Source organism: Capra hircus, chromosome 21 (assembly GCF_001704415.2).
Source record: "Capra hircus breed San Clemente chromosome 21, ASM170441v1, whole genome shotgun sequence".
Taxonomy (NCBI): Eukaryota; Metazoa; Chordata; class Mammalia; order Artiodactyla; family Bovidae; genus Capra; species Capra hircus.
This window is the reverse complement of record NC_030828.1, coordinates 67,753,006-67,779,631: the sequence shown is the minus strand read 5'-3', so window position 1 is coordinate 67,779,631 and position 26,626 is coordinate 67,753,006. Positions and strand designations below refer to the sequence as shown.

The window sequence follows — 26,626 nt, the reverse complement described above, 5'->3', positions numbered from 1 at the left end:
AACGTAAACAATGTTGGCCATTCCCACAGATTTTCGGTTAGCTCCTATTGTAAGTCTCCTATAAAAGCAGGGCACGTAACCACTAACTTCAGTGCGACTCAGTGCTGCTTATAAGAGATGACAGAGTCACATTCCCTCAAACTCTGGTTTCTATTCAGCCCCGTTGTGCTCTAATACCCAGCATTTCATTATTTTCTGTAGCCTGGAGAATATTTTACAATTTAATGCAACATAATAACCAAAAACTCTTCCACTGTCTGATCCTAAGGGAAGGTCCTCCAAGCCAGCTTCCTGGCAAGGTCTGGAGGACGGCGGAGACAATGATTTGAAGAGTCACTGCTTCCAGCCGTTTCTGCTGAACAAAACTACATCACAAACCTAACCCTGAATATTTCAGTTACTCATGAAATCGACTTTACCTTCACAAAACGTGAATTTGTTCTTAAGAGTCTGCGGACAACTAGCAACAGGAAATCCATCTCTTCAGTTCGCTCATGTACCTACAAAATAAGAAGGGAGGCCCCCACGGGGGAAGGCATGTCAGTGTGGAGTGACTGGGGGGAAGGGGCTCACCGCCGTGCCCAGGGCTGGGGTCAAGGCTCCGCAATGGAGGCCGCCACTCAGCCCCCAAACCAGGACGTTCAGGAGAGGCATGTGGGTCACTGTTCCCCCTCCACCCCCGGGGTCCCAGTAGGACCCAACTGGCATCCGGGCAGGGGCACGTCTAGCACTCTCAGACCCGACCGCTCAATGCCAACAGCAGCCCCGGTCCCTGAGACAAGACAGAGAAGCACAGAGCAGCCTCCCGCGGCCACCCCCAGCCCACGGCCCCTGCCCTGGGCCCATCTGCACTGTGACCACAGCAGGGGTGCGGGGCAGCAGGCCACCTGCCCAGCAGGGCGGGAATTGCCGGGAGGCCTGGGAAGAGCTGGCTTGGCAGAAGCAGGCAGGGCAGGGCTGAGGAGGAGGAGAGGGCAGCAGGGAGCCTTGCAGGAGCGTCTGGGACACAGGGCTGCGGGGCCCCAGGGGAAACTGCCCCACGCAGCCCCGCTCAGACAGCGGCCTTCCAGCAGGAAACCACCCCCCCACCCCCTGGGGCCTGCCCACGCCCACCAACTAACGCCAAGGGCTGAGTCACTCAGTGTGGGGCATCTCACACTGACCCCAGCTGCCCCAGGCACAGGGCACAGGGGATTCCTCCCTGGGCCACGTCTCTGCTGACGCGGAGAGACGAGCTCCTGAGTCTCAAAGAGGGAGCCCCTTCTCCGCAGGGCGAGAGGCTCCACTGCTGAGTCTCTGGCCGGACATCTTAGAAAGCTAACTCTCCTTCTCTTACCAAGCTCAGCGTAGAGAGCAGCGCCTGAACACCAACGTGCCGCCTTGGACTTGAGAAGCAGAAGCAAAGGCTGTCCTCATTGGAGAGCCCCAGGTGGGCCTCCTCGGCACCGAGGCCCCGGCCTCCACGCCATCCTCACGAGCCCCCAGAGCTCAGACTTCACACAGCCATGTCTCCTGCTGCTGGAGGCTGGGCTGCCCCTCCTGCCTGAGGACCCACTTGGCCCTCCACCCCAAGGTCCTCTCCCCAATGCTGGCATTCCTCCATCCACATAACCACACCTGAGCAGACATCTGTCCCCCCAGCAGAGAGGCTGACAGCGGAAACTACAGCTTCTCCAACGTTATGACCTCAGCACCTAATGAGGCAGGTACTCTACAGATGTTTATTGAATGAATGATTCACCTGAAGTGAGTTATTCTCTTTCCAGAGCTAAGAAGTTAAGGACATGACCATTCCGTTCCCTGCTCATTTAACTTATATGCAGAGTATATCATGCGAAATGCCGGGCTGGATGAAGCACAAGCTTGAATCAAGACTGCCAGGAGAAATTATCAGTAACTTCAGATATGCAAATGATACGACCCTTACGACAGAAAGCAAAACTAAAGAGCCTCTTGATGACGGTGAAAGGGGACAGCGAAGAGCTTAACACTCAACATTCAGAAAACGAAGATCATGACGTCCAGCCCCATCACATCATGGCAAACAGATCAGGAAAAACGGCAACAGTGACAGACCTTCTTTCCTTGGGCTCCAAAATCACTGCAGAGGGTGACTGCAGCCATGAAATTAAAAGACGCTTGGTCCTTGAAAGAAAAGCTAGGACAAACCAAGACAGTATTAAAAAGCAGAGACATCACTTTGCCAACAAAGGCCCATCTAGCCAAAGCTATGGTTTTCCCAATAATCATGTTGAGATGTGAGAGTTGGACCATAAAGAAGGCTGAGCACCACATAATTGATGCCTTCCAACTACGGTGCTGGAGAAGACTCTTGGGAGTCCCTTGGACTGCAAGCAGATCAAACCAGTCAATCATAAAGGAAATCAACCCTGAATATTCACTGGAAGGACTGATGATGAAGCTCCAATACTTTGGCCACCTAATGCAAAGAGCCAACTCACTGGAAAAGATCCTGATGCTGGCAAAGACTGAAGGCAGAAGAAGGGGATAGCAGAGGATGAGATGGTTGGCTGGCGTCATCGACTCAATGGCCATGAGTCTGAGCCAACTCTGGGAGATACCGAAGGACAGGGAAGCCTGCCGTGCTGCACTCTACGCAGCTGCAAAGAGTCGGACACACTGAACAACGGCATTCCATTTTCAACTGCCTGGCTGTCTTCAACTTTTGCTCTTCTCTTTGTTTTGAAATTCAAATCATCCCACACAGCAGGAACAATATTCTTTGTAAACGTAAATCTTCAGGCCTATCCAAACCTGTTCATTCTTTAAGCAAAGTTATCACAGTGCCAAGTGACAAGACGCTCCCGTGGGGGGCAAGTTCCCGCAGAGTGCAGCCGGCGTGTCCAGCTGCCATCATGCAGCTTCGGGGGAGAATGGAGCCAGCACCACAGCGCACACAGGCTCGTCTGCGCCACTCAGGTGTGCGTGTGCAGAAACACGGCCAGGAAGACGCTGGATCTACAGAGACAACCAGAAGCTTGGGCAGCAGAGACTCGGGAGTAGGCTACCCAGCGTGAGCCTTGCCATGCTACCTGGAGGCCTGAGTGAAAGGCTCAGTGGCTAACAGTGACTCCTGCGAACTTCACCATACTGACACCAGCTTTGGGCATACTGCCGGAGTTTGATTTCATCACCAGCTAAAGTTACTCAAAACTGCCAAAAGGCGTGAAGAAAACATGAACCACACTGCACGTCCCACTGTACTGCGAAGAGCAACAGAGCATGTTCCGCATTTCCCGTCCCAGACACCCAAGAGTGCCGCAGAGCAGATGCGCGTACACGACCTGGTAAACGCGCCCACTCCGCTTCACCTGCAGCACCGACGGAGGAAATTCTCACACACTGAGGTGCGGGCAAGTCATTCTGCTTACACATGGCACGGCTTGGACTTTAATTAGAGCAGCCTTGCTTTGCGGCCTGTCACACAGGCATCAAGTATCTTCTCTGTCCACTAAAGAAGAGGATGCATTTGAGTCAAAATGGAGTAACTGCGGTTCAGTCATCCAGGGTGGAGCAGGGTGGCCACTGCGGACATGAACCCAGACTTCCCCTGACGCCCTGAGGATCTGCATGTCCTCGACTGTCCCAGGCTCCAGGCCTCCACCCGCATTCTCAGACGGTTTCTGCCAGCCCAGCAGCGACCCCTGGCCTCAGGTCTCCCTAACTCTGCAGCCGTCTAACCCCAAGCAGCCCTCTAGCAAACTGTCCCAGGCTCCAGGCCTCCACCCGCATTCTCAGACGGTCTCTGCCAGCCCAGCAGCGACCCCGGGCCTCAGGTCTCCCTAACTCTGCAGCCGTCTAACCCCAAGCAGCCCTCTAGCACCCTTCCTTCTCCCCAGCTCCAATCCCAACTCTGGACAACAGCTGCCATTACGTTTCTGGTTTTGCCTTTCCAGGCCCCCACCTTGTAGCCCAGAACACAACTCAAGTGCCTCATGAATCTGGGTCTCCCAGGCAATCGGCGTCAGTTTGGCTCAAATGGCACCCTTCTCTATTCCCGTTATAGACTCATGATTCCCGCCGACAGCACGTTTCGGTTCCATGCTGATCACACACGCACCAGGAGGGTGGGGAGACCTGCCCAAGAGGGCCACGCAGGGGGCCTCACTCCAGCCTCCGTCAGACGCTCCAGCGCCACCTCACAGCCTCCCACAGATTCCACTTATCTGCTGTTTCCAAGGCCTCAAGAAACCAGTGAAGCTTCTCGAGGCATAACTACTGCTGAGGTTTAAAACTCCAGAGTCTAGGGGGAGTTACTTCCAGAACTCGTGGGACAACTGTTTGAACACAACATCACTTCACCTCAAAAAACCCTTGTTTACGCAGGTAAGAATTTAAAAAAATAAATAAATAAATAAAAAGGAAAAGAAAGAAAAAAATAATTAAAAAAAAAAAAAACCCTTGTTTAACACAGACTCGAAATCGGAATAGAATCCAATAGAACCCCCTGGAGGTCCAGTGGACAGGACTCGACGCTCAGTGCAGAGGGCACAGGTTCAACCCCTGGCTGGGGAACTAAGATTCCACAAGCCCCACAGCACGGCTAAGAGAAGACAGAATGAAGTCAAATCAAATTAAAATCAATTAAAACATTCTATCCTTATGGAGGAACGCTGAGACAGCTAAGACCGGGGCAAAGAAAGGGTTCACAGTACATTTTTTTTTTTTTTTTTTTAGAAAAAGTGAATAGATTAATCTCTATTCATTTTCTTAGAAGATGTTTTTATTGTTCTCGTTTTATTGTTCTTATTGCTCTTGTTTACTAGATGGAAAGTATCTGAAAGGTGCTAGAAACACCTACAGACAATTAAAGTTCTTTTAATTGTCCGATGTGGCTAACACTCCAAACCAGGGCCAGCAGGCGTTCGCTGTAAAAGGCCAGAGAGCAAGCGCGTCCAGCTTCACGGCACGTACAGCCCCGACCCTAGCGCCCATCTCTTGCGCAGTAGCCTCACAGCGCTCATAAATACAGCAAAGCTGTGTGCCAACGAAACCGCATTTACAGAAGGGGCCAAATTTGGCGTGAGGGCTGCAGTCTGCCAACCACCGGTCTCAACAAGGAATCTCTGCGTTCTCCTCAACCTCCTCACCCGTGTTTTCCAAGTAAGAGCAAAGGATAAAAAGAGCAAATCAGCTTTCATGAGTAGAACAAGCCGATACAGGCTCAAAGAACTTTCTGACACTCTACAAGTAACTTGGACTGTGTTCTCTCATCAAATAAAAACAGAGCGTAAGAGCAGAGCACTCACTTCGTCAATGAAGATGTGTGTGAATTCCACCAAGCTCTTGGCACTGACTATCTTCTGAAGCAGGACCCCCGTTGTCATATAAATTAACTTGGTGTCTTCTGTCGCTATTTTCTCCAACCCTACCTAAAATTGGGGAAGGAAAAAGGACAGAGTTTTCTATTTAAATGGCTTACATTTAACTGCAAAGAAAGCAATGTTAATTTCATAATGAAGGTAAGAAAGGGAACAAAAAATTATCATAAACCGCAAAAAAATAATAGGGTCTAAACTAACAAATTCTCAAATTGATTTTTCTTCTTCTTTGGTGATGAGGGGAGAGACTGGCTTATCTAGCCATACTGCCCGTATCATTTTGATGCTGAGATGACTACATATGAAGACCTCTTCAACATAAAGATACGATTAAAGATAAAATCATAAAAGCCATGAGTCTGAGAATTCTCACTTCTTTTACATTCAACTGAGAAAGAAATTAAGCTATTTTCAGGAACTTCTGACTTTCACTATTTTTGAAATTATGCCGTAATTCTGCTCCATAAGCAACTGATTGCATCTTCTCTCCCAGCAGAAAATAAATCACATCCTATCATCGACTTATGTAAAAGACAAAACGAACAAGGGGAGAAGCTCACCTGGTAGCCCACCAACCCGCCCAAAACCCAGCCGCGCTCTCTGCTGATCCAGCGGGCGATGCTGCTGGCCCCGATCTTGCGCGGCTGCGTGACCACGATGTTGCAGTAGGCGGAGCGCTGCAGATGGTGGTCGAGGACGTACTGCGGGAGCTGCGTGCTCTTGCCGCTGCCTGTGGCACCGTGGATGATCACCACGGAACTGCTTTCTATCAGAGAGACGACCTAGAATGGTGAAAGAGAGTTCCTTCAAACTTGCCACAGATTTAACAATGATGTAAAGTGTTACCTATGAACCGAAAGCTTCATCTCAGGAAGACTTTCAGGATTTCTTTTCTCTTCACCCTTACAAGTTAAATACTTAACCTAACCACCTGAACATCACAAAAGGGACACAGGTTACTAGTGGTGACTGCACTTGAGACAATCTGACCACTGTGAGCAGTAACGAATGGCTACAGAAATCCAGGCCAAGTTCACCGCCCCCTGGGTCTCAGCTTCTCCATCTATAAAAATGAAAACACCAAACTGAATTTCTATAGCTCTTGTTAAATCTAAATTTCTATTATTTTTAAATTGTGTGCTGAGCCTCCATCTAATTCTACTAAGAAACATGAAAACACAGCTGTTGTTACACACAACAAATGTACACTCAATTCTCATCTGAAATTCTTCAGACACACTTTCAAACAAGTAGCTTCCACTGCTCCACAGACTGACTGCAAAGGCAGCGTTACAGCGCTAATCCAGTTACCCACCCCTCCCCCACCTCCACCTGAAATACCGTTCAGTATCACTCTAGCCATCAAAATGGTCAGGGAACGCAAACTGATTTTAATGTTGGCCTCTTAAAATTAATAAGCATACCTACTCTACACAAGATGCACGGTCTGATCTAAGACAAAGCGAAAATGAACTCAGAGCATTTACAGTTTACTGTCTTCTGTAACCGTTTCCTCCATTAGCACAGGCAACTGCAACCTCAGTGCGTACGCTTGTAACCAGGTTTATGCCGTGCTAGGTCACTTCAGCTGTGTTTGGCTCTGTGCGACCCCATGGACTGTAGCCCGCCAGGCTCCTCTGTCCATGGGATTCTCCAGGCAGGAGCACTGCAGTGGGCTGCCAGGCCCTCCTCCAGGGGGTCTTCCAGGCCCAGGGATCAAACAGGCGTCCCTTCCATCCCCTGCACTGGCAGGTGGAGTCTTTAGCACCAGCGCCACCTGGGAAGCCCACCCAGGTCTAGCGACAGGTGACTGATTAAAATGCAAGCATCTTGCCGCTGTATTGCCTGACATTGCTCATAAAATGATATACCAAGCAACTGACAAACAACTAATCTCAAAAATATACAAGCAACTTATGCAGCTCAATTCCAGAAAAATAAACGACCCAATCAAAAAATGGGCCAAAGAACTAAATAGACATTTCTCCAAAGAAGACATACGGATGGCTAACAAACACATGAAAAGACGCTCAACATCACTCATTATTAGAGAAATGCAAATCAAAACCACAATGAGGTACCACTTCACACCAGTCAGAATGGCTGCGATCCAAAAATCTGCAAGCAATAAATGCTGGAGAGGGTGTGGAGAAAAGGGAACCCTCCTACACTGTTGGTGGGAATGCAAACTAGTACAGCCACTATGGAGAACAGTGTGGAGATTCCTTAAAAAATTGCAAATAGAACTGCCTTATGACCCAGCAATCCCACTGCTGGGCATACACACCGAGGAAACCAGAATTGAAAGAGACACATGTACCCCAATGTTCATCGCAGCACTGTTTATAATAGCCAGGACATGGAAACAACCTAGATGTCCATCAGCAGATGAATGGATAAGAAAGCTGTGGTACATATACACAATGGAGTATTACTCAGCCGTTAAAAAGAATTCATTTGAATCAGTTCTGATGAGATGGATGAAACTGGAGCCGATTATACAGAGTGAAGTAAGCCAGAAAGAAAAACACCAATACAGTATACTAACACATATATATGGAATTTAGGAAGATGGCAATGACGACCCTGTATGCAAGACAGGAAAAAAGACACAGATGTGTATAACGGACTTTTGGACTCAGAGGGAGAGGGTGGGATGATTTGGGAGAATGGCATTCTAACATGTATACTATCATGTAAGAATCGAATCGCCAGTCTATGTCTGACGCAGGATACAGCATGCTTGGGGCTGGTGCATGGGGATGACCCAGAGAGATGTTATGGGGAGGGAGGTGGGAGGGGGGTTCATGTTTGGGAACGCATGTAAGAATTAAAGATTTTAAAATGTAAAAAATAAAAAACTAAAAAAAACAAAAAAATGATATACCAAGGACTGATCAATGACCAGGCAACACAAACAGCCAGTGTACAAAGGAATCCCAGTGGGATGCTAGAGGTGGCTGCGACCAGGGGCAGGCAGTATCCACTTCCTCAAAGGTCTGGGCAGCGGGACTTGAAGGCAGCAGCTCCCTGGGCCCGCAGGTGTCCACTCACATCTGCTTCAGAGCAGGGGAGACAGGACGAAGGATTCAACAGGAAAAGGTGAGCTCGGGGGAAGCTAAACGAGTGACGCACGGCGGGAGAAAGGCCCTCTGCGTGGTCACTGCACAGAGCCACCTCTCGGTGCCCGCCCGGCCCCTCGTCACTTTCAGACTAGAAACCAAGGGCTGGATCACTGGCACGCAAACAACAAAACTACACCAGGAGAAGGGTCACGTTACCTCTTCCTTACACCGGCTTACAGGCAAATCAGGGTATTTGTAGGTTGTCTCTGGGATGCATATCGCATTGCTTGATTTAGCTACAGGTGGCCTCGGACCTGGATTCAGACAAAACAAACAAATACAATGCTATTTCCTATGCGAAAAAAGGCAAGATAACAACCCCATGTTTATCTAGTTTATATACGCAGCAAATACACAGCAGGCTGTACACACACACACTCACACACTCACACACATACACACACACTCACACACACACAATCACACACTCACACTCACCGCTAACACCGTGAGCAGGGTCTTCAGCAAGCTCCCGGCGCGCCCACCCTCAGCAGCGCACAGGAGCCGAGCGCCACATCCCCATCCATCACAGCCACCAGCGCTGCGGGCTCGGGCCACCTCTGAGACAAGAGACCTGCACAGCGCAAAGCCCATCACCCTCAAACAGCACAAAGATGACTGGCTGAAAGAACTGACTCTGATTTGAAAGTCACATCAATTTGTTAAGGGTTCACTCCTCGCTACTGGAACAAGTCAGCAGTAGACCACCACACACCACCTTGGGAACAGAGATCCTGAGAGGGACCTTCCTTGCTCTGACAAAGACTCACCAGGGGAGCTCTGCCCAGTCCTACGAGTGAATAGAAGTGTTAGCTGCTCAGTCGTGTCCGACCCTCTGCGACCCCATGGACTGTAGCCTGCCAGGCTCCTCTGTCCTTGGGATTCTCCAGGCAAGAATACTGGAGTGGGTGTCCGTGCCCTCCCCCAGGGGATCTTCTCGACCCAGGGATGGAACCGGGGTCTCCTGCATGGCAGGTGGATTCTTTACCCCTGAGGCACCATGGAAGCCCGGTGAATGTTCTCTTGTAAATATACACGTTCCTCTCCGGCAACGGCCACAAATTCTTGACAAACTGACAATCATCAAAAGTCTCAGCATACAAACTTTTATTGGGAAATAATTTTATTTCCAAAGTAAACTCTGGAGCGTCCCTGTCTCTCCCAGCCTCAGCACGAGGCTGGCCCTCCTGGGTCCTTCTCCCGAGGCACTCTTCCCGCTCCTCCCGGCCCTGCGCTGCTCCGCCCCGTCTCTCCCTCTGCCCCGCCGCTGCTGCACCCGACACACACGTGTCCCTGCCTCTCTTCTGCTGTCCTACATGTCCCCTACACATGCCCTCAGTTTCAAAGCTGGCCTAGCTACATGATTACAACATGGCTACTTTCCTGCAGTTGAACCAACAACTTGTTCCGAACCTGGAGAGCAGAGGAGCCAGCGCCGTTCTCCCTCCTTGGGGAAAGAGTTCCTCCCAGGGCGCCGCGCACTGACTTCAGGAGGCTGTTCTCCAAGTCCCGCCCCCGACAGCCTTCCGACCACCTCACTGCTGACCGCTGCTCTCGGAAGCCTGCGCTTCTGTCCGCCCTCATCTCTCTACTCCCCTTCCCCGTCGGAGCTTTTACAAGTCACAGTCTGCCTCTGTCCCATGCTCCCACCGTTGCACTTCCTCCCAGTCTCACCCCTTCTAGAAGCACTTGGCTAAGAAGCCCTTAAATTAACCACGCTATCTTCAAAACACTGAGCAAAACTCAGAGTGTGAACAGCTCCCAATTTACAAATGATTCCAACATTGTATTAAATTGTTTGTAATTCTAAATGATGGCTGGGTACTCAGACCGCTCTACAAATGTAAGAACTGAGATAATGCAAGCCTAAATAGGGGAAAAAATCTGGCCCTTCCTTCTCTTAGGGCCGGCAGGCTTATCCATCAAGAATCGGCCTTTCCAGCACAAACGGAAGGGCTGAGGCTCCACAGCCGAGGGAGCCCCGAGAGACGGGGTATGGACGTGGGACAGAGGGAGGGACACCGGGCGCGGCCGGGCCTGCCGGGGCCACGAGGCGACACGGACTCTCCAGAGAGACCAAAGGCTGGCAGCCGCGCTTCCCGCTCAGAGACCTGCAGCCGTGGCTCCCGGAGCTGCTGAACGAGCCATCACGTTAACCACACTAACGTGACTCACACTCCTTGATGACATGCATTTTGAAGGCTGCTACTTGAAGACAGAAATGCTACAAGAAAAATTCCGAAAGGCCTAACTGTATTGTCTAAACCGCAGCCCTTCCTCTGTTTAACATGCAACACGGGCTGACGTTTTCAGGTCACTGGCTGGAGCCGACCCAGCACGAGTCGAGTCCAGCCTCCGCGTCCACCGCCAGAGGGAGGCCCGCGAACCAGAGGGAGGCCCGGGCTGCGCACCTCGGGCACCTGCGCATGCGCAGCCACGCCGGCAGCGCGGCCCGGGCGACCCCCGCGAGCAGCGCGCGGAGAAAGGGCGCGGCCGCCCAGGGCGGGCAGAGCAACGCGCGGCGCACAGCCGAGCCTTCACTCACAAGCGACACAGGCCACACCCCTCAAAATTCGCTGTGTTTATTTCCCTGTTACCTCTTTATTCTAGGTTATTAACATGAAAGTATTTCACTTGAACTGGAAAAAAACAGGAAACCATGAAAATTGCTAGTTTCTCTTTACTAAGTCACCCCGTTATTTTGGCATCAACCAAATCTAAAATCTAACCCCAAAATTCAGCGGTTCAGGGCTCCAAATATTATACAGTGGACATGATGGATTTTAACTGAAGAACATAACACTGCTTATCAAAAAATCTATTACTATACAGTACAGAAAAGGAGCTTAATTACCACATTACTGACGTAACCATAAAATTAAATCTTCAAAATAAATAATTACATATCACTTTCTCCAAGTAAGGGTTGGTATTCCAAATACAAAATTAAACTTAATTTGACTGTTTCCTTCTTCAGTTATTAAGAACTCCATAAAGGCGATTCTTTTAAACCCAGAAGAAAAGTTCCGAGAGGAATGGAAATCACCAACAGAAATATCGCCGAACAAAAGGGAGGCCGTGCTACGGCCTTTCATCACAACTACAGACACATCCCAGGAGGAGTTCAAAACCGCTGTGTGAAAACAGCAGAAACCCGGCAGGGGCCCACAGTCTGGAACCAAGCTGGTCAGAAATGCTATTAAATCTCAACTTTGGAAAAATGATTTACCTTTAATTATGCAAAATAATTCTAATGTCCCTCATAGAAATTTACTGAATGTGCGTTCTTGGATTTCTACTTAGAAATAATTTTTAAGAAGAGTTATATAGGTGAAATACCGCCCGCATCACACCAAAAGCAGAGGTACTGTGTATCTGGACATGAGAAAATGCTCACTCTGAAACCTTGGTGCTGGACCAGAATTAGGGGCACTGGCGTGACCTCATGGTTTCAATGCAGACAGAGCAGGGAGAGAAGCTGCTGTGCGCTCTGTGTGTGCTGTGCCCACAGGCACACGCACACACACACTCGAGAGAACCGCCTCCCTGCCCTCACGGGCACCGCCACGCTTCGGAAGCTGGAGCATGAGCCCGGCCACTCGCCACGGCCCCTCTGCCCCACGTCCCCGTCCCCACGCCCCGAGTCCTGCCCGGCTGGCCCCAGACCCACTCCCCGCTCCCCGACATCACCAGCCAGGGCTGCCTGGACTTCACGAGCCCACACCGGCCCCTCCGATCCAGTCCCTCCGGTTTGAGCAGAGCGGTCTCCTCAAAACACTCCTCACTCGACACTCCTCCCCTCAAGACTCACCGGGATGAACCTAGAACCTTCAGCCCTCCGCTGCTCTGAGCACTAGGACCAGAGCTCTCCGCCCTGGGCCGCCCCGCCAGCAGCTGCGCCTGCACTCCCCCACGAGCGCGCTCAGCTTCCCTGCTCCCGCGACAAGGACCCTGAGCCTCATGCTCACCCCGCACACCTTGCCTCTCCCACAGCTCTGAGCATCCGAGGCCCACAGCAGTCTGGCTGGCTCCTTCTGCAGGCTCTGGGGAGGACCAAGCCCACACCTTTTCAGCTTCCAGAGGGCCTGCGTCCCCTGACTTCCTGACCCCTACTCGAATCACGCAGCCCATGGCGCCTGTCATCACATCCACTACTGACTCTGGGAAGAGCCCTGTGCTTACCCCAGGCCCACCCGGCAGCACCCCTACCTCAAGCTCCGTAATGTCATCAGAGCTGCAAAGCTCCTTCTACTACGGACGCAGCACAGGCACCACCGCCCTGAAGATGAAGGTGTGGGCCTCTCGGGAGGGCTGTGACTCGGTCCCCCACTGCCCCCGCTCAGGCCCCCCACACCCAGCCCTGTCCCAGGGCTGGGGGCTTCCCTGGTGCCTCGCCTGGGAAACAATCCACCTGCAATGCGGGAGGCCTGGACTCAATCCCTGGGTCGGGAAGATCCCCTGGAGAAGGGAAAGGCTACCCACTCCAGTCTTTTGACCTGGAGAACTTCATGGACTGTACAGTCCACGGGGGCGCAAAGAGTCGGACACGACTGAGCGCCCTGTACTCTCCCAAGGCTGGAGCCTCAGACTCCCCCCCGTTACAGCCCTTGGCACACATTCCCCGCCCCCCGATCCCCACGCTGCCTAGGTGACTTCTAAAACTTCTACTCATCCTTCAGCTCCAGTCCCGATTACGACTCTCCTGAACCCCAGCTCAAGTCACAGTCCTTGTCCCAGGTCCACAGACGGCTACGCCCCAGAGCATTCTCCTCTAAACGCCCCCTTCGTGTAACTGTGTGCTCACACGACGGCCTCCCTGAGAGGAGAGGCCAGGCCCTTTCAGCTTCTCCTCTCACTGCTCCCCACGGTCCCTGGCTCACACCCTGATAAACACTGGCCTTGGAGTGAATCTTCCAAGTGCAGCCAACGCTGTATGACTCCTTAGTGAAAATTCCCAAATATATTACAGGTGCCACGCACAGAGACTGCAAACAGCTTCAACTACGAGCCCAAAGCAAGGGTTCCGAGAGCAGACACCGGGGCTCGCAGGCATCCCTCTGCAGTCCAGTGGCCTCCGCGCAGGGGCCAGCAGGGGCGCGCCGGGCGCTGCGTACGCAGGGGCAACGGGAAGGGCCCTGGCACCGAGTGCCGTCTTAAAGCTAACACACCTCCCCATGAGACGGCAACGACGGCCGTCTGTCCACAGTAACAGCAGCTGTGGCAGGCTTCTAGCAACGTCTGCAGACTCCCTTACACAGGTCAAATCACCAGTCCTCACCTACGGCTGATTCATGCTGATGTCTGACAGAAAACAACAAAATTCTGTAAAGCAACTATCCTTCAATTAGAAAAATAAATAAATATTTTAAAAATCACCAGTCTCCTGTTGATTCGAAAGGCACCCCTTCCATAAGCAGAGACGCAATGAATGTTCCTACAAGTACTGCGTTGTACTCTCCTTAGCGTAAGTAAACATCGGATCAAAGGACACACATGATCACTCTGAACGGTCACTTCTGGTAATAAGGTACTGTGCTGTTCAGACAAACATTCCCCCTGAGGACAACTAAAGATGCCAGATTAAATATACAAACATCATCTTTAAAAAGCCAAAAGTTTGGTGAGAGAGAGGAAAAACACCAGGGCAAAGTCTCCAACAAGGCTGGGACACAGAGAGGGAAACCAAGAACTCAAAGCTGCTTCTGCCTCAGGAGAAAGACCAACAAGGGGAAAGGAACCAGGAGACAGCAGAGTGTCCAAACATGAGAAATACAGGCTGAGTGAGGGTGGGGGTCTCCGGGATGACGGCTCGGAACGTTTCAGAACGGATGAAAGACATCAGTATTCTATACTGCCAGCAAGTCCAAGTGAAGACCATTAAAAGGATTAACATATTGTTATATATGGGCTGTATGTTGAAATTTTCAGAAAGGCTGAAAAGGAAAATATTACTCAAATCCCAGCTTCTATCTCTACATCAGAGCGTGAGCACACAGGGTAGAAGGGGACAGAACTTGCTGACTGGCTGGTAGGAAGCTTGTGCTGCGTAAGCTTTTGCAAACCAATAAAATAAAAACTCACTTCTACCGTATGAATCAGGCCTAATGCTAACAAGAAAACCCACACAGAAAAAGGGAGCGCGCTCACAGGAAGTGATGAGCTTATGTAAACTCTGAACAGTTGCACCCATGGGAGGCGGAGAGACCAAAAAGGACTTCCATCTTTTATTTTACACATTTATGTATTATTTTAAATTTTGTTTTAATGCAGTTATTCTTAAAACTACAATTTTTTTCATTAACTTTAATGATACAGATGATTTTTAAAAATAAAACAGAAAACTCACATTTCCAGGCTAATGAACATCGTTAAACTGCTACATGTGAGCAGAGAAATTCGTTTCTCTTTATGCACCTGAAATACTCCTCCACTTTCATTTCTGGAAACTGCTTTTCCTGGGCTCAGTGTCCAAGCCTGCTACCATTTTACAGATTTCACTCCACTCTACTCTTGTTTCAGTGAGAAACCTGTGATCATGTTCGTTCCTCTGTGCGTAATGTGACTTTTCTTCTTGGCTACTTCCAAGAATTCTCTTTACCTTCACTTTTGAGTTATTCGGTTATGCCATGTGTTAGTTCAGTTTTGTTCCTGTTTCTTGTGCTTACGGTTCGTTGAGATTCATTGATTAGTATGTTTGTAGTTTTCACCAAATTCGAAAAAAATTCAGCCACTATTTCTTCAAATAGTTTTTTTTGTTCCTTCTTCCAATTTTGCCTCCCCTTTTGGGATAACAAGTAGACACACACTTGAGACTGGAAGCTTTTCCACAACTCATTGGTACCCTTACCTATTCACTTTCCACTTTTATCCTGTCTTCTCTCTGCATTTCATTTTCAGTTCAGTTCAGTCGCTCAGTCGTGTCCGACTCTTTGCGACCCCATGAATCACAGCACGCCAGGCCTCCCTGTCCATCACCAACTCCCAGAGTTCACTCAGACTCACGTCCATCGAGTCGGTGATGCCATCCAGCCATCTCATCCTCGGTCATCCCTTTCTCCTCCTGACCCCAATCCCTCCCAGCATTAGAGTTTTTTACAATGAGTCAGCTCTTTGCATGAGGTGGCCAAAGTATTGGAGTTTCAGTTTTAGCATCAGTCCTTCCAATGAACACCCAGGACTGATCTCCTCTTGATGGACTGGGTGGATCTCCTTGCAGTCCAAGGAACTCTCAAGAGTCTTCTCCAACACCACAGTTCAAAAGCATCAATTCTTCGGCGCTCAGCTTTCTTCACAGTCCAGCTTTCTTCACAGTCCAGCTCTCACACCCATACATGACCACTGGAAAAACCACAGCCTTGACTAGACGGACCTTTGTTGGCAAAGTAATGTCTCTGCTTTGGAATATACTATCTAGGTTGGTCATAACTTTCCTTCCAAGGAGTGTCTTTTAATTTCATGGCTACAACCACCATCTGCAGTGATTTTGGAGCCCAAAAAAGTAGTCTGACACTGTTTCCACTGTTTCCCCATCTATTTCCCACGAAGTGATGGGACCAGATGCCATGATCTTCGTTTTCTGAATGTTGAGCTTTAAGCCGACTTTTTCGCTCTCCTCCTTCACTTTCATCAAGAGGCTTTTTAGTTCCTCTTCACTTTCTGCCGTAAGGGTGGTGTCATCTGCATACCTGAGGTTACTGATATTTCTCCCGGCAGTCTTGACTCCAGCTTGCGCTTCTGCCAGCCCAGCATTTCATAGTTTCCACTGCTATGCCTTCCGGCTCACTAATTGTTTCCTTTGCAAAATCTAATCTATCACTTTTTTTTTTTTTTTTTTTTTTTTGCTGCAGGCCATGTGGGATTTTAGTTCCCTGACCAGGGATCAAACCCGTGTCCCCTGCAGTGGAAGCAAGGAGTCTTAACCACTGGACTAACACAGATGTCTCCAGAGTTCTTTTTCTCTCGTAAGCAACAGCTTCCATCTCTAGAAGTTTAATTTGGGTCTTTAAAAAAAATCTTTCAGGTCTATTTAACTTTTTTCATGTATGATGTAGTTATAAAAACTACCTACCAATAAATGTTTTCATCTAATACCAACACCTGTGTCAGGTCTGGTGAGCTTTGACTGATCGATTCTTCTCTTAACCAAGGATATATTTCCTGCTTCTTTGCATACCTGTTCTTTCCAACTGAATTTTCATCAAGATATGGTTTATACACCAGAAACCCAGCTTTTTAAAGTACAGAACTGGTTAGAGTCTGTTCACACAGTTACACAGTTGTTGCTGTTACTGCTGGTTAGTCACTTGTTTGTGTCTCACTCTTTTTGACCTCATGGACAGAGGAGCCCCTGTCCATGGGATTTCCCAGACAAGAAGACTGGAGTGGGTTGCCATTTCCTTCTCCATATAATAGCTTTAATAACAATTTTAAGTATTTCAAATTAACAGTAAGGTAAGGAACCATCAGTAGTCTTCCAAAAGGCAGAGTATTTAGACACTATACTTAAAAGAGAAAAAAATGAGCAACTTACAACCCATCACACACTCACAATTTATAATCTATCATGCACTCACTCCCCTAAAAATCCTGAATTAACAAGCAACATGGATTCTTCATTGATCAAAATATTAATACATTTTTAAAGACTTTTAAGAATTTAATGTTGTGAACAACTCAAATATATTTTATGATATTTAAAGATACCTGTTTTATCTGACCCACTGATTAAGTGATCAAGGAAATACAGATAAAATTCTTGCGCTTCAAGTTGTCTGTATTTGTCAATGTACTCCGTTTCCGCGCTCTTTTCACCCGGCAGCCTGCAAAGAATATTAAAAGTTACTATACTGTTTACAAAAGGCCTATAAAAAGTCTACTGTTTATAAAAAGCCAAGAAATTTCCATATGCTAAGAGAATTCTTGAATAGTTAACTTTTACATTAAGCCCTACAAGAAAGATTGCAAATCATCCATAAACAAATGAAAATACAATCAAATTCACAGTCAGTCACCAAAGAGATGCAAATTAAAGCAATGAGAAAGGTTTTTCATCCTTCAAATTGGCGAAAAGAACAAGTGGCCTCAGATTCTGAGGAGAGGGTGGTAACCGGACGCAGCCACTTACTCCGCAGGGCAATCTACCAGTGTCTGTTGCACTCCCCCCGTGCCTTCCCCGAGAGCCGTGCAGAGAGCAGAGCTGTGCCTGCAGGCAGGGGAGTAGGAGCCCAGATGCGCATGGAGGCCGCAGGGTCTCAGAACGAGCCTCCGCAACACAGCTCACTTTTCTATGAGGATTCTTTTGAACTAAAGGCAGTCAAGACGCTACAGGTTCAGAGAGAACAAAGGCAAAACATTCTCTGACGTAAATCATAGCAATGTTTTCTTAGGTCAGTCTCCCAAGGCAACAGAAATAAAAGCAAAAATCAACAAATGGGACCTAATCAAACTTACAAGCTTTTGCAAAGGAGATGAAACCAAGAAAAGACAATTTACAGAATGGGAGAAAATATCTGCAAATAATTCAACCAACAAGGGCTTAATTGCCAAACTATACAAACAGTTCACACAGCTCAATTTAAAAGGAAAAAAAAAAAAAAGGCAAAAGACCTGAATAAACATTTCTCCAAAGACAACATTCAGATGGCCAACAGGCACATGAAAGGGTGCTCAACACTGATAATTGTGAGAGAAACGGAAGTCAAAACAACAGTGAGCAGCACCCCACACCAGTCAGAATGGCCACCACCAAGCCTACATGTGACAGGGAGCGCTCTGGTCCAGCGGCTCAGAGCCCGCCTTCCAGCGCAGGGGACACGGGTTCCGGGCCGCAGCTACTGAGCCTGCGGGCCACACCTAAGACCTCACACAGCCAGATCGTTTCCTTCTAAAGTCCACGTGCAACAAACACAGGACAGAGTGTGGAAGAAGGGGACCCTCCTACCCGTCGGTGGGAATGCAAAATGGTGCGGCCACTGCGGACAACAGTCTGAGGCTTCTTTAAAAACAGGAGTTACTGTATGATCCTGCGATCCCACTCCTGGGCACATACCCAGAAAAGAACTCTAATCTGAAAAAATACATGCACCCCAGTGTTCAAAGCGGCAGTATTTGCAATAACCAAGACACTACTTTGCTGACAAAAGTCCGTCTAGTCAAAGCTATAGCTTTTCCAGTAGTCACATATGGATGTGAGAGTTGGACCATAAAGAAGGCTGAGGGTCAAAGTACTGATGCTTTTGAACTCTGGTGTTGGAGAAGACTCTTGAGAGCCCCTTGGAGACTGCAAGGAGATCCAACCAGTCAATCGTAAAGGAAATCAGTCCTGATATTCACTGGAAGGACTGATGCTGAAGCTGAAACTCCAACACTTTGGCCACCTGATGCAAAGAGCCGACTCACTGGAGAAGATCCTGATGCCAGAAAATACTGAAGGCAAAAGGACACAGGGATGACAGAGGGAAGAGACGGTTAGCTGGCATCACCGACTCAACAGACACGAGCCTGAGCAAGCTCTGCAAGTTGGTGATGAACAGGGAAGCCTGGCATGCTGCAGTCCATGGGGTCGCACAGAGTCGGACACGACTGAGCCACTGAACGGAAGACATGAAAGCAACCCAAATGACCATCCGTAGAGGAACGGATAAAGAAAACGTGGTGTGGGGGGATAAATTACACAGGGGACACTCAGGCAAAGACCAGACAGGAACGAAGGCTGGGCAGCTCAGGAAAGCAGGAGCCCTGAGGCCAAAGCCCCAGGAAGGTGGGCAGGAGGCCCGTGTGGCTCCGGCAGAGAAAGCCCGGTGGGGGTGGAGGGCTGGAGGTGCAGAAGGGCCAGGGATCCGGGCGGAGGGGAACCAGGGGACTGGCAGGGGCTAATCCTAAAGATTTGGGCCTTTGCTCTGAGTGAGGTGAGTCTGGCACATAGACAGAGAAACGACAATACCTGACTCCTATTCTAACAGGATGGCTCTGACCGGGCGAAGTGGGGCGGAATGATGGGTGCTCAGACACAGCAGAAAAGCAGGGAGACCACCTAACAGAGCACCATATGACCAAGGCCAGAGCTGACATCGCTCCGACCAGAGGGGCAGCGGCAAAAGTGGAGCCCATAGGACATGCTGTCAGTATTAGACCTGGCGTACGCAAACTAACCGGCTTCCGTGGCAGCTCAGGTGGGAAAGAATCCGCCTGCAACGCAGGAGACCTGGGCTGGGAAGACCCCCTGGAGGAGGGCAGGGCAACCCACTCCAGTCTTCTTGCCTGGAGAATCCCATGGACAGAGGAGCCTGGGGGGCTACAGTCCATGGGGTCACAGAGTCAGACAGGACTGAGTGACGGAGGAGTCAAGAATGAGTTCAAGGCTCCAGCTCCCAGCTGGACGGGTAAGCATCTGCACCCGCACAGGAGGCAGCTGCGAGTCCCGGCAGAATGCCTCAGCAGCCGCTGCGGGACGCTGACCAGCAAGCGGAACCGGGCAGACTGGGGAGAGACGCGTGCAGAGCGCGCACCAGGCGCAGTGCGCCGTGCTTAGCTCTGGCAGCCCCTGGCCTGAACTCCCCACACTGCGAAACGCACGTGGGCCCTGGCACAGGGTGTGGGGGGACTGATTTCCTTTAGGATGGACTGGTTTGCAGTCCAAGGGACTCTCAGGTCTTCTCCAGGGCCACAATTCGAAATCATCAATTCTTTAGCACTCAGCTTTCTTTATGGTCCAGCTCTCACATCCGCAGATGACTACAGGAAAAACCACCACTTTGACTACGAGGACCCTTGTCGGCAGCACAAACTCTCACGGCCCTTTTTCTTGGTCTATCCACTGCTCGGCCTAGAGGGCGGAGGCTGCTGCAGGAAGTGCTTGGCAGAACAGGACAAGAAAGCCCCGACTTCTGGCCAGAGGACTGGGAGAGGGAGGCCCTGGGCGGGACAGCGCACCTGGGACACTGGAGACCCCCGGGAACCTCTAGGAACCGCTGTGCTCACCCGGGCTGGGCGCGGCACCAAGCCCACACAGCCTGGCACGGACCTGGAGAACGGAGGACAGATCCAGACAGCCCTGCCGAGGCTCGGAGGCCCCAACGGGCCTCGGATCGCTGCCCACAGGAGGCCGCGTGGAACCCGCAGCCCCACAGGGTGTGACGAGACCCAGGGCCCATGATGCGATGATACTCCAAGCGCCCAGGGCACGCCCGCAGGGACCGCGCTGGGAGCCGTCAGGAGCACTCCTGGGCGAAGCGACGACCACTGACTTTGGATAACGGCTATCCAACCTGGGGAGCCCCCCACCTCACACCAACTGCAAATCAACTCCAAACCAACTCTACAGCCAGGAGGTACTTATTTTTTAAGCCTAAAACGCTGATCTTCCGCTATGTCACAACTATGGAGTAAAGAAGGCTTTAAACAAGAACAGAAAAAAGGGAAATATGAATGAACGAGTTATAAAGCCTGTGACGATGTCTACAGAGGCAAAGGGCACGGACAGAGGTCACGTGAGAGCGGTGACCCAGGCGCACTGCGAGTCCCCGCCCGTCAGGAAGACCCGAGCACAGCCCGGCAGGGACCCGGCTTTTAACGTGGCCCGCCGTATGGAGGGAGTGATTAATACAGGGAAAAGAAATCCAACATCAGCATCTCAAATGCTGACTGCATCTTTAACAGTCAAAAAAAACAACCAATAATCCAGAACTTTGAGATCCGTAGCAAAGGCATTAAAAACCGGAAGACAGTAGTCTCCTTACAATGAAAAACCTTCCTTTAATTGCAATACAAAGCTGCTGAGAACTGTATGAGGCGGCCGGGTTGTAAAAACATAAAATCTGCATATATACAACCTGGCTCCTTAGCCTGCCCTTCAGGATTCCAAAACTTTGTCTTTTTAGACTTAAATTTAAGTACTTCCTTGTACATCTTACACTTTTACACACACACACACTAGGGATGACACGATCCTCTCTCACCGTCTTATAAAGTTTTCTACAGCTCAGCCAAGATGTGGCCTGAAAGCCATGGCAGGGACCAGAACGGAGCCACCTTCACACTCAAGTCTCACGTCTTCCACACAAACCAGCCTCACGGGGTTGCAATCAATTAGAAAAACTCACTCATTCAACTCACTAAAATGTTTGATGAATAAAATCCAACATTATTCTGATTATACTCTGATGAACAGGCAGGATTAACGCAAAGGTACTTCCTTACCTGGATCTACAAATACTTCTGTTCTCTATCTACATCACAGTAGGGGAACTGCTGTAATCAGAGAATGACATTTGGGCTCTATTTCAATCTAATGACCTCAGGAGCTAGGACAGAAAAAACAAAATTTATAATACTACCGGCAGCACACCCTAAGTATTAGAAAAACTGGCTTATCCAAGGAAGATCAAAGGAAAACGTACTGAATGTGAGTCAGGGTGGTAGGAAACGTTCTGTGAAGGTCAGACTTGGGCAAGCCTCGATGGCCAGCAAGGTGCTAACAGGTCAAGCGGAGGCGGGAGACCGCCCCTCGAGAAGTTCTCTGTGTGGCTTGCTCAATGACCCTTAGGTCTCTGCTCCGAGGCCAGCCCGTCCCTAGGAAGGCCTTCCCCGACCCCTGCAGCCAACCAGGGAGGCCTCGTGTGTGCCAGGACCACCACACCGACCCCTCGGGGACTCGGGTTCGTCTGCCCACGGGGCCCACAGGTCAGGGCACGATCAGTTTGTCCACTGCTGTCCCCCACGCCCCCCCAGTCCCCAACATGCACCAGGGCTGGCACAGTCGGGCACAGTCAAGGGTACCTGCTGAGAGGAGAGCCGCAACCCCAGCGGGGGCAGAACGGACCTGGTCTCAAAGGACGGGAGTATAGCAGTGGGGAGAAACGCGACCAGAGCCAAGCAAACAGGCGTAAAGGGGAAAATGGTGTTTTTCCCTCAGACCGAAGAAAAAGTTAGCTGGTATTTAAACCGGGCGCTGAAAAAGAGAGTTACAGTATAGGAACACGGAAAAGAAAGACAAGCCCCGCAGCAGAGCCAGCGTGAGCGCAGCTGAAGGGTCAGAGCCGGGCACGCGCGGGACAGACACCGGTGTGCAAGCAAGCAAGCCCAGGACAGAAACGCAGGTCATCTTCCACACCCAACACAGCTCTGACGCTGCAGAAGCAAACGTGAAAAACGAAACCGCCGACGAGGAGGTTATTCAAAGGGAGAAGCCGCATGGTTCACGGCGCCGTCAGGAGGAAATCCGAGAGGACAGTTCTGTCACGAGAAACTTTCCTCCCGTCCTTCGCACAGCGCTATACACGATGCAATGTGAAAACCTGCTCGTTGCAGATAATGAATCCTGACATCTGGGTTTCCTAACATGTGAGCGACAGGAGCTGCAGGGTGACCACACGCATCCCTCTCTATCGTGTGTGACATGCAGGTCTGATGTGGACGAGCGAGGTCTACTCGTCACAGTTCAGTTGAAGGAAAGAGCAACACAAGAAACAAATAGAAAAGGGAAGTGCTGTGCAGTCATTTAACATAGACCTAGAGAGTCAAGAACCTGTCCACACCTGAGGGGACAGACAGGCGCTCGGACAGAAAATCCTCACGAGGACCTTACACGCCAGCGCTCACCCGAAGAGGACGTGCAGGTCTCACTTTCAGCTCCAGAAGAACACAGAAATCATTTTCTATAATGAATTGTAAGATTTCGTTTACAACTTCATATGTTCTTATATCTCTATTTTTTTTTCTGACCTTAATCAATAGACTCACTTATCACCATGCTTCTAGAGATTACAAAGTATTAAGTTATCTGCTTCAGTGTATGTAATATCATATGTAATGCATTGCAACTTGTTTAAATATACAAATTTAAATACTATTTAGAAAGAAAACAGAATGTGTACAGAATGTAACATTTGCTAATATCCAGCATTCTCTGCCTATTTTGCACAATTGTAATGCGTTTCCTCAGAGTGTAGATCGTGTGTTATCTTGTGCAAAGAGTCAAGCCCGATCCCTTCCCCATGCTTTCATTAGCGGGGACAGTGACCTGGCTTCTAAATGGCCTGAAAGTTAAGCTGAAGAATAAAAGCAACATGGTTATTTTTAGAGCTCTCCAGGCATAAAAATGCAGCACTAAACTGTGGCCCGCAGCTCCGCACAGCAGAGCGTCACATCACGCGGCAGTCTTCACTTTAGCTGGGAGCGCATCTGCGGTGCTTCAGACGACCTTTCTTCATCTCTTCACCAGGGATATGTCTAAACGCATTTAGGACCAGAATCCGTAGCCGCTGGCATCTTTTTCAAAGAGACTGAGCTACATTCAAAAGGCAGAGCGTTATATAATTTGTAAAGATTAAATAGTAAGTTATTTTTGTCATTTCTTCTAGGCTACTTACAGGGTGAATTAAGGAGCATTCTCTCCAAATGAAGACATCACAGCCTCATTCCTGACACAGGAAGTTATTTATTTTGAAGACGGCTTCAGTGGGGAAAGGAGGCGGCTCATTCTCTCAACAGGGGCCCGTCCAGGAGGAGGAGACGTGCCTGTGTGAAGCACAGCTCCATCACCCATTCAAGTGAACTCTTTAGCAACAGGCCACGTTGGACCCAGCAACTTCACAGGTAACCTTTAAACCTTTTCTGTATAAAACCTGAGCCAGAAGTATGTTTGCAGACAGCACTTTCCTGTATGTTAATATTACAGAGCCCCTAAGAACCTTTAACAGCAAGTGTTGGTGTTATTTTCCGAAAGCGTTCAGTCTGTGCATTATCTCTGGCTGTGGTTCATTCCTGCTTAGCGACATAAAAGTATTTCGAAAGCCTGGTTTTTGGCACTGACCTAGTTAGAAATAATCCGTTCTAATCTTATTCTGACCTGTATATCTAACCAGTGAAAAATCCATGCACTTTTCTGGCAAATTTGCTGTAAAGAAACAAATATTTGCTGATCAGAGCCGTAACATTTTATGCAAGTAAACAAGTGAAAGCTTTTCCACAGGCTTAAAATGCCATTTTTTGGCTGGATGAAATGGCCAAAATATGATTCCTACAAATCCACACACTACCCTGACTCAGATGTAGTGACCAAGACTCTGCTCCGGGAATTAAAGTGGCATCTGAAGGAACGGGAGAGACTGATACAAGAGATCGAAAACGAGCAAAAAGTGAAAAAAACAGGTGTGGATTACAACTGGCTGAGAAGCTGCCAGAATCCCCACACAGCCATTCCAGCTACGGAACAAAGACAACTCGAGGTTCTCTGCTCACAGGTTCAACCTTGTCAAACGGGAACTGTTCTCAGCAGGTAAAATACGATATTCTCTTCTCGTGATGTCTGCTGTCAACTCTTAAGCTCCTCTTATATTTAGAGTGGAAATCGTTATCTATCATATAAATCCTTTAACCATGTGTATCAAATACTCAGCAACCAAAATCCCTAAGAATGGGCTGGACAAGAAAAAAAAAAATCTGTTGATATCTCACTGGCTAGGAAGTGTTTTAAAGTCACTTTCAAAATTTCTTCACTAGAAGCATAATTTTAAAGCAATGTGCAGTTTATGCTAAAGATGGGTAACTACTATATGAGCACATTACTTAAGCTGAATTTTTGAGACAAAGGGTTATGACAAAAGAGATTTTCTGAACTGAATACTCATAAGTGCTTTGCCTCTAGATTTCGAGAAGTTCTGGCAGAAAACGATGTACTGCCATGGGAAATCGTCTACATCTTCAAGCAAGTTCTGAGAGACTTCCTGAGCAGCGCTGATGGGAGCAGTCAGCAGGAGGGCCTGGAAGGGTCCCCGAGCGCAGCCTGCGCTGTACGCTCCATGACCCCCGGGTGCAGCTCCATGGGTCCTGAGAAAGATGAAATCCCCACCATCTCAAGCTATGTAGACAGAAACACAAAGAACAGGTTCCCAACATTCTCACACCGAATATGGAACCTACCGTACTACTACCCATCAAGTTAAGTTACCTATACCCAGAGAGAAGAGTTTTTTGGTGACCATCTTAGCATCAGAACTCTTAACATTAAGAGAAAGTGATGACTTAATGCTCCTCTTTGTTGCAAGATCAGAAGCTAAAATTTCTGTGATGTAGTCGATATCTGAAATAGTGTTCCTTTTCTAGCCACTTTTAAAATGCAATGTTTTCACTGAACAGGATGCTTTTAACTAAAATATTTCCTAAATATTTTGAAAAACTGTTTGAAGTATTTTCTTATACCTCAAACACAACTCACAGGAACTAAGTTTTATTCTGAAATTTGAAATATGAAATTTATATGAAAGTATGAAGTTTAACATTTGACAAATTAACTTTGACATTAACTTTGACTTTTCTTGTAAAAGGAAGCTATGTATTGAATAAAATAAATGACTGATGTGAATCTTATCTTTACAATATAAGACTGGATCAATCAAGCTCTGCGGGGGAGGCGGCAGGGAAGGAGGAAACGACGGGTGCTCTGCAAGCAAAGCAGCGCTGTATCTCAACACTCAGAGTCGTCTTTAGTCCCAGCCAACAGTAAGAGACACGACTGGGCGACTTCACTTTCCCTGTTCACTTTCATGCACTGGAGAAGGAAATGGCAACCCACTCCAGTGTTCTTGCCTGGAGAATCCCAGGGACAGGGGAGCCTGGTGGGCTGCCGTCTATGGGGTTGCACAGGGTCAGACACGACTGAAGTGACTTAGCAGCAGCAGCAGCAGCAACATTAAGAGACGCATAAAAAACACAGATCTATATTACGAATAAAAAGAAATGAACTGGTTTAACAACACTGCTAACTGCTACTCTCAAAGAAAAACAATCAATGCTGATCTATACTTTAAACCAATACTGTGTTAGTCGCTCAGTCGTGTCCAACTCTTTGCAACCCTACGGGCTGTAGCCCGCCAGGCTCCTCTGTCCGTGGAATTCTCCAGGCAAGAGTACTGGAGTGGGCAGCCATTCCCATCTCCAGGCCATCCTGGTGTCAACATGACCAGGGCTTAATAAGACAAGGCAAATGGAAATACACCCCAAGCAGATTTAAAATAAAGACACCTTTCACTCCTGATCCCTTTCTGTTCAGTTTTCAGAACATAACTATGGCTTCTTCCATCACTGTAAGAGTTCACAGAGTGAGAACTATTTGTGGGAAAGAGAAATGTTCCCCAAAGTGCACAGCTGCTCACTGAGCAC

At 48.9% G+C, this 26,626-nt stretch overlaps 2 protein-coding genes across 2 annotated transcripts in view; one reads left to right on the top strand and one right to left on the bottom strand.

The window, feature by feature from the left end:
• Nucleotides 1-10,661, bottom strand: part of TDRD9 (tudor domain containing 9) — an 89,317-nt gene extending 78,656 nt beyond the window's left edge. The window contains exons 1-5 of the mRNA XM_018065936.1: nt 10,643-10,661; nt 8,624-8,721; nt 5,903-6,124; nt 5,271-5,393; nt 420-500 (exon numbers count right to left, since the gene is read on the bottom strand). Of these exons, the coding sequence (XP_017921425.1) occupies nt 420-500; nt 5,271-5,393; nt 5,903-6,124; nt 8,624-8,721; nt 10,643-10,661 (543 nt within the window). The remainder of the gene's footprint in view (nt 1-419; nt 501-5,270; nt 5,394-5,902; nt 6,125-8,623; nt 8,722-10,642) is intronic.
• On the top strand, nt 24,445-25,410 carry RD3L (retinal degeneration 3-like). The gene is made up of 2 exons (XM_005695442.2): nt 24,445-24,743; nt 25,113-25,410. Exons 1-2 carry the CDS (start codon nt 24,445-24,447, stop codon nt 25,408-25,410), a joined length of 597 nt encoding a protein of 198 aa, XP_005695499.2.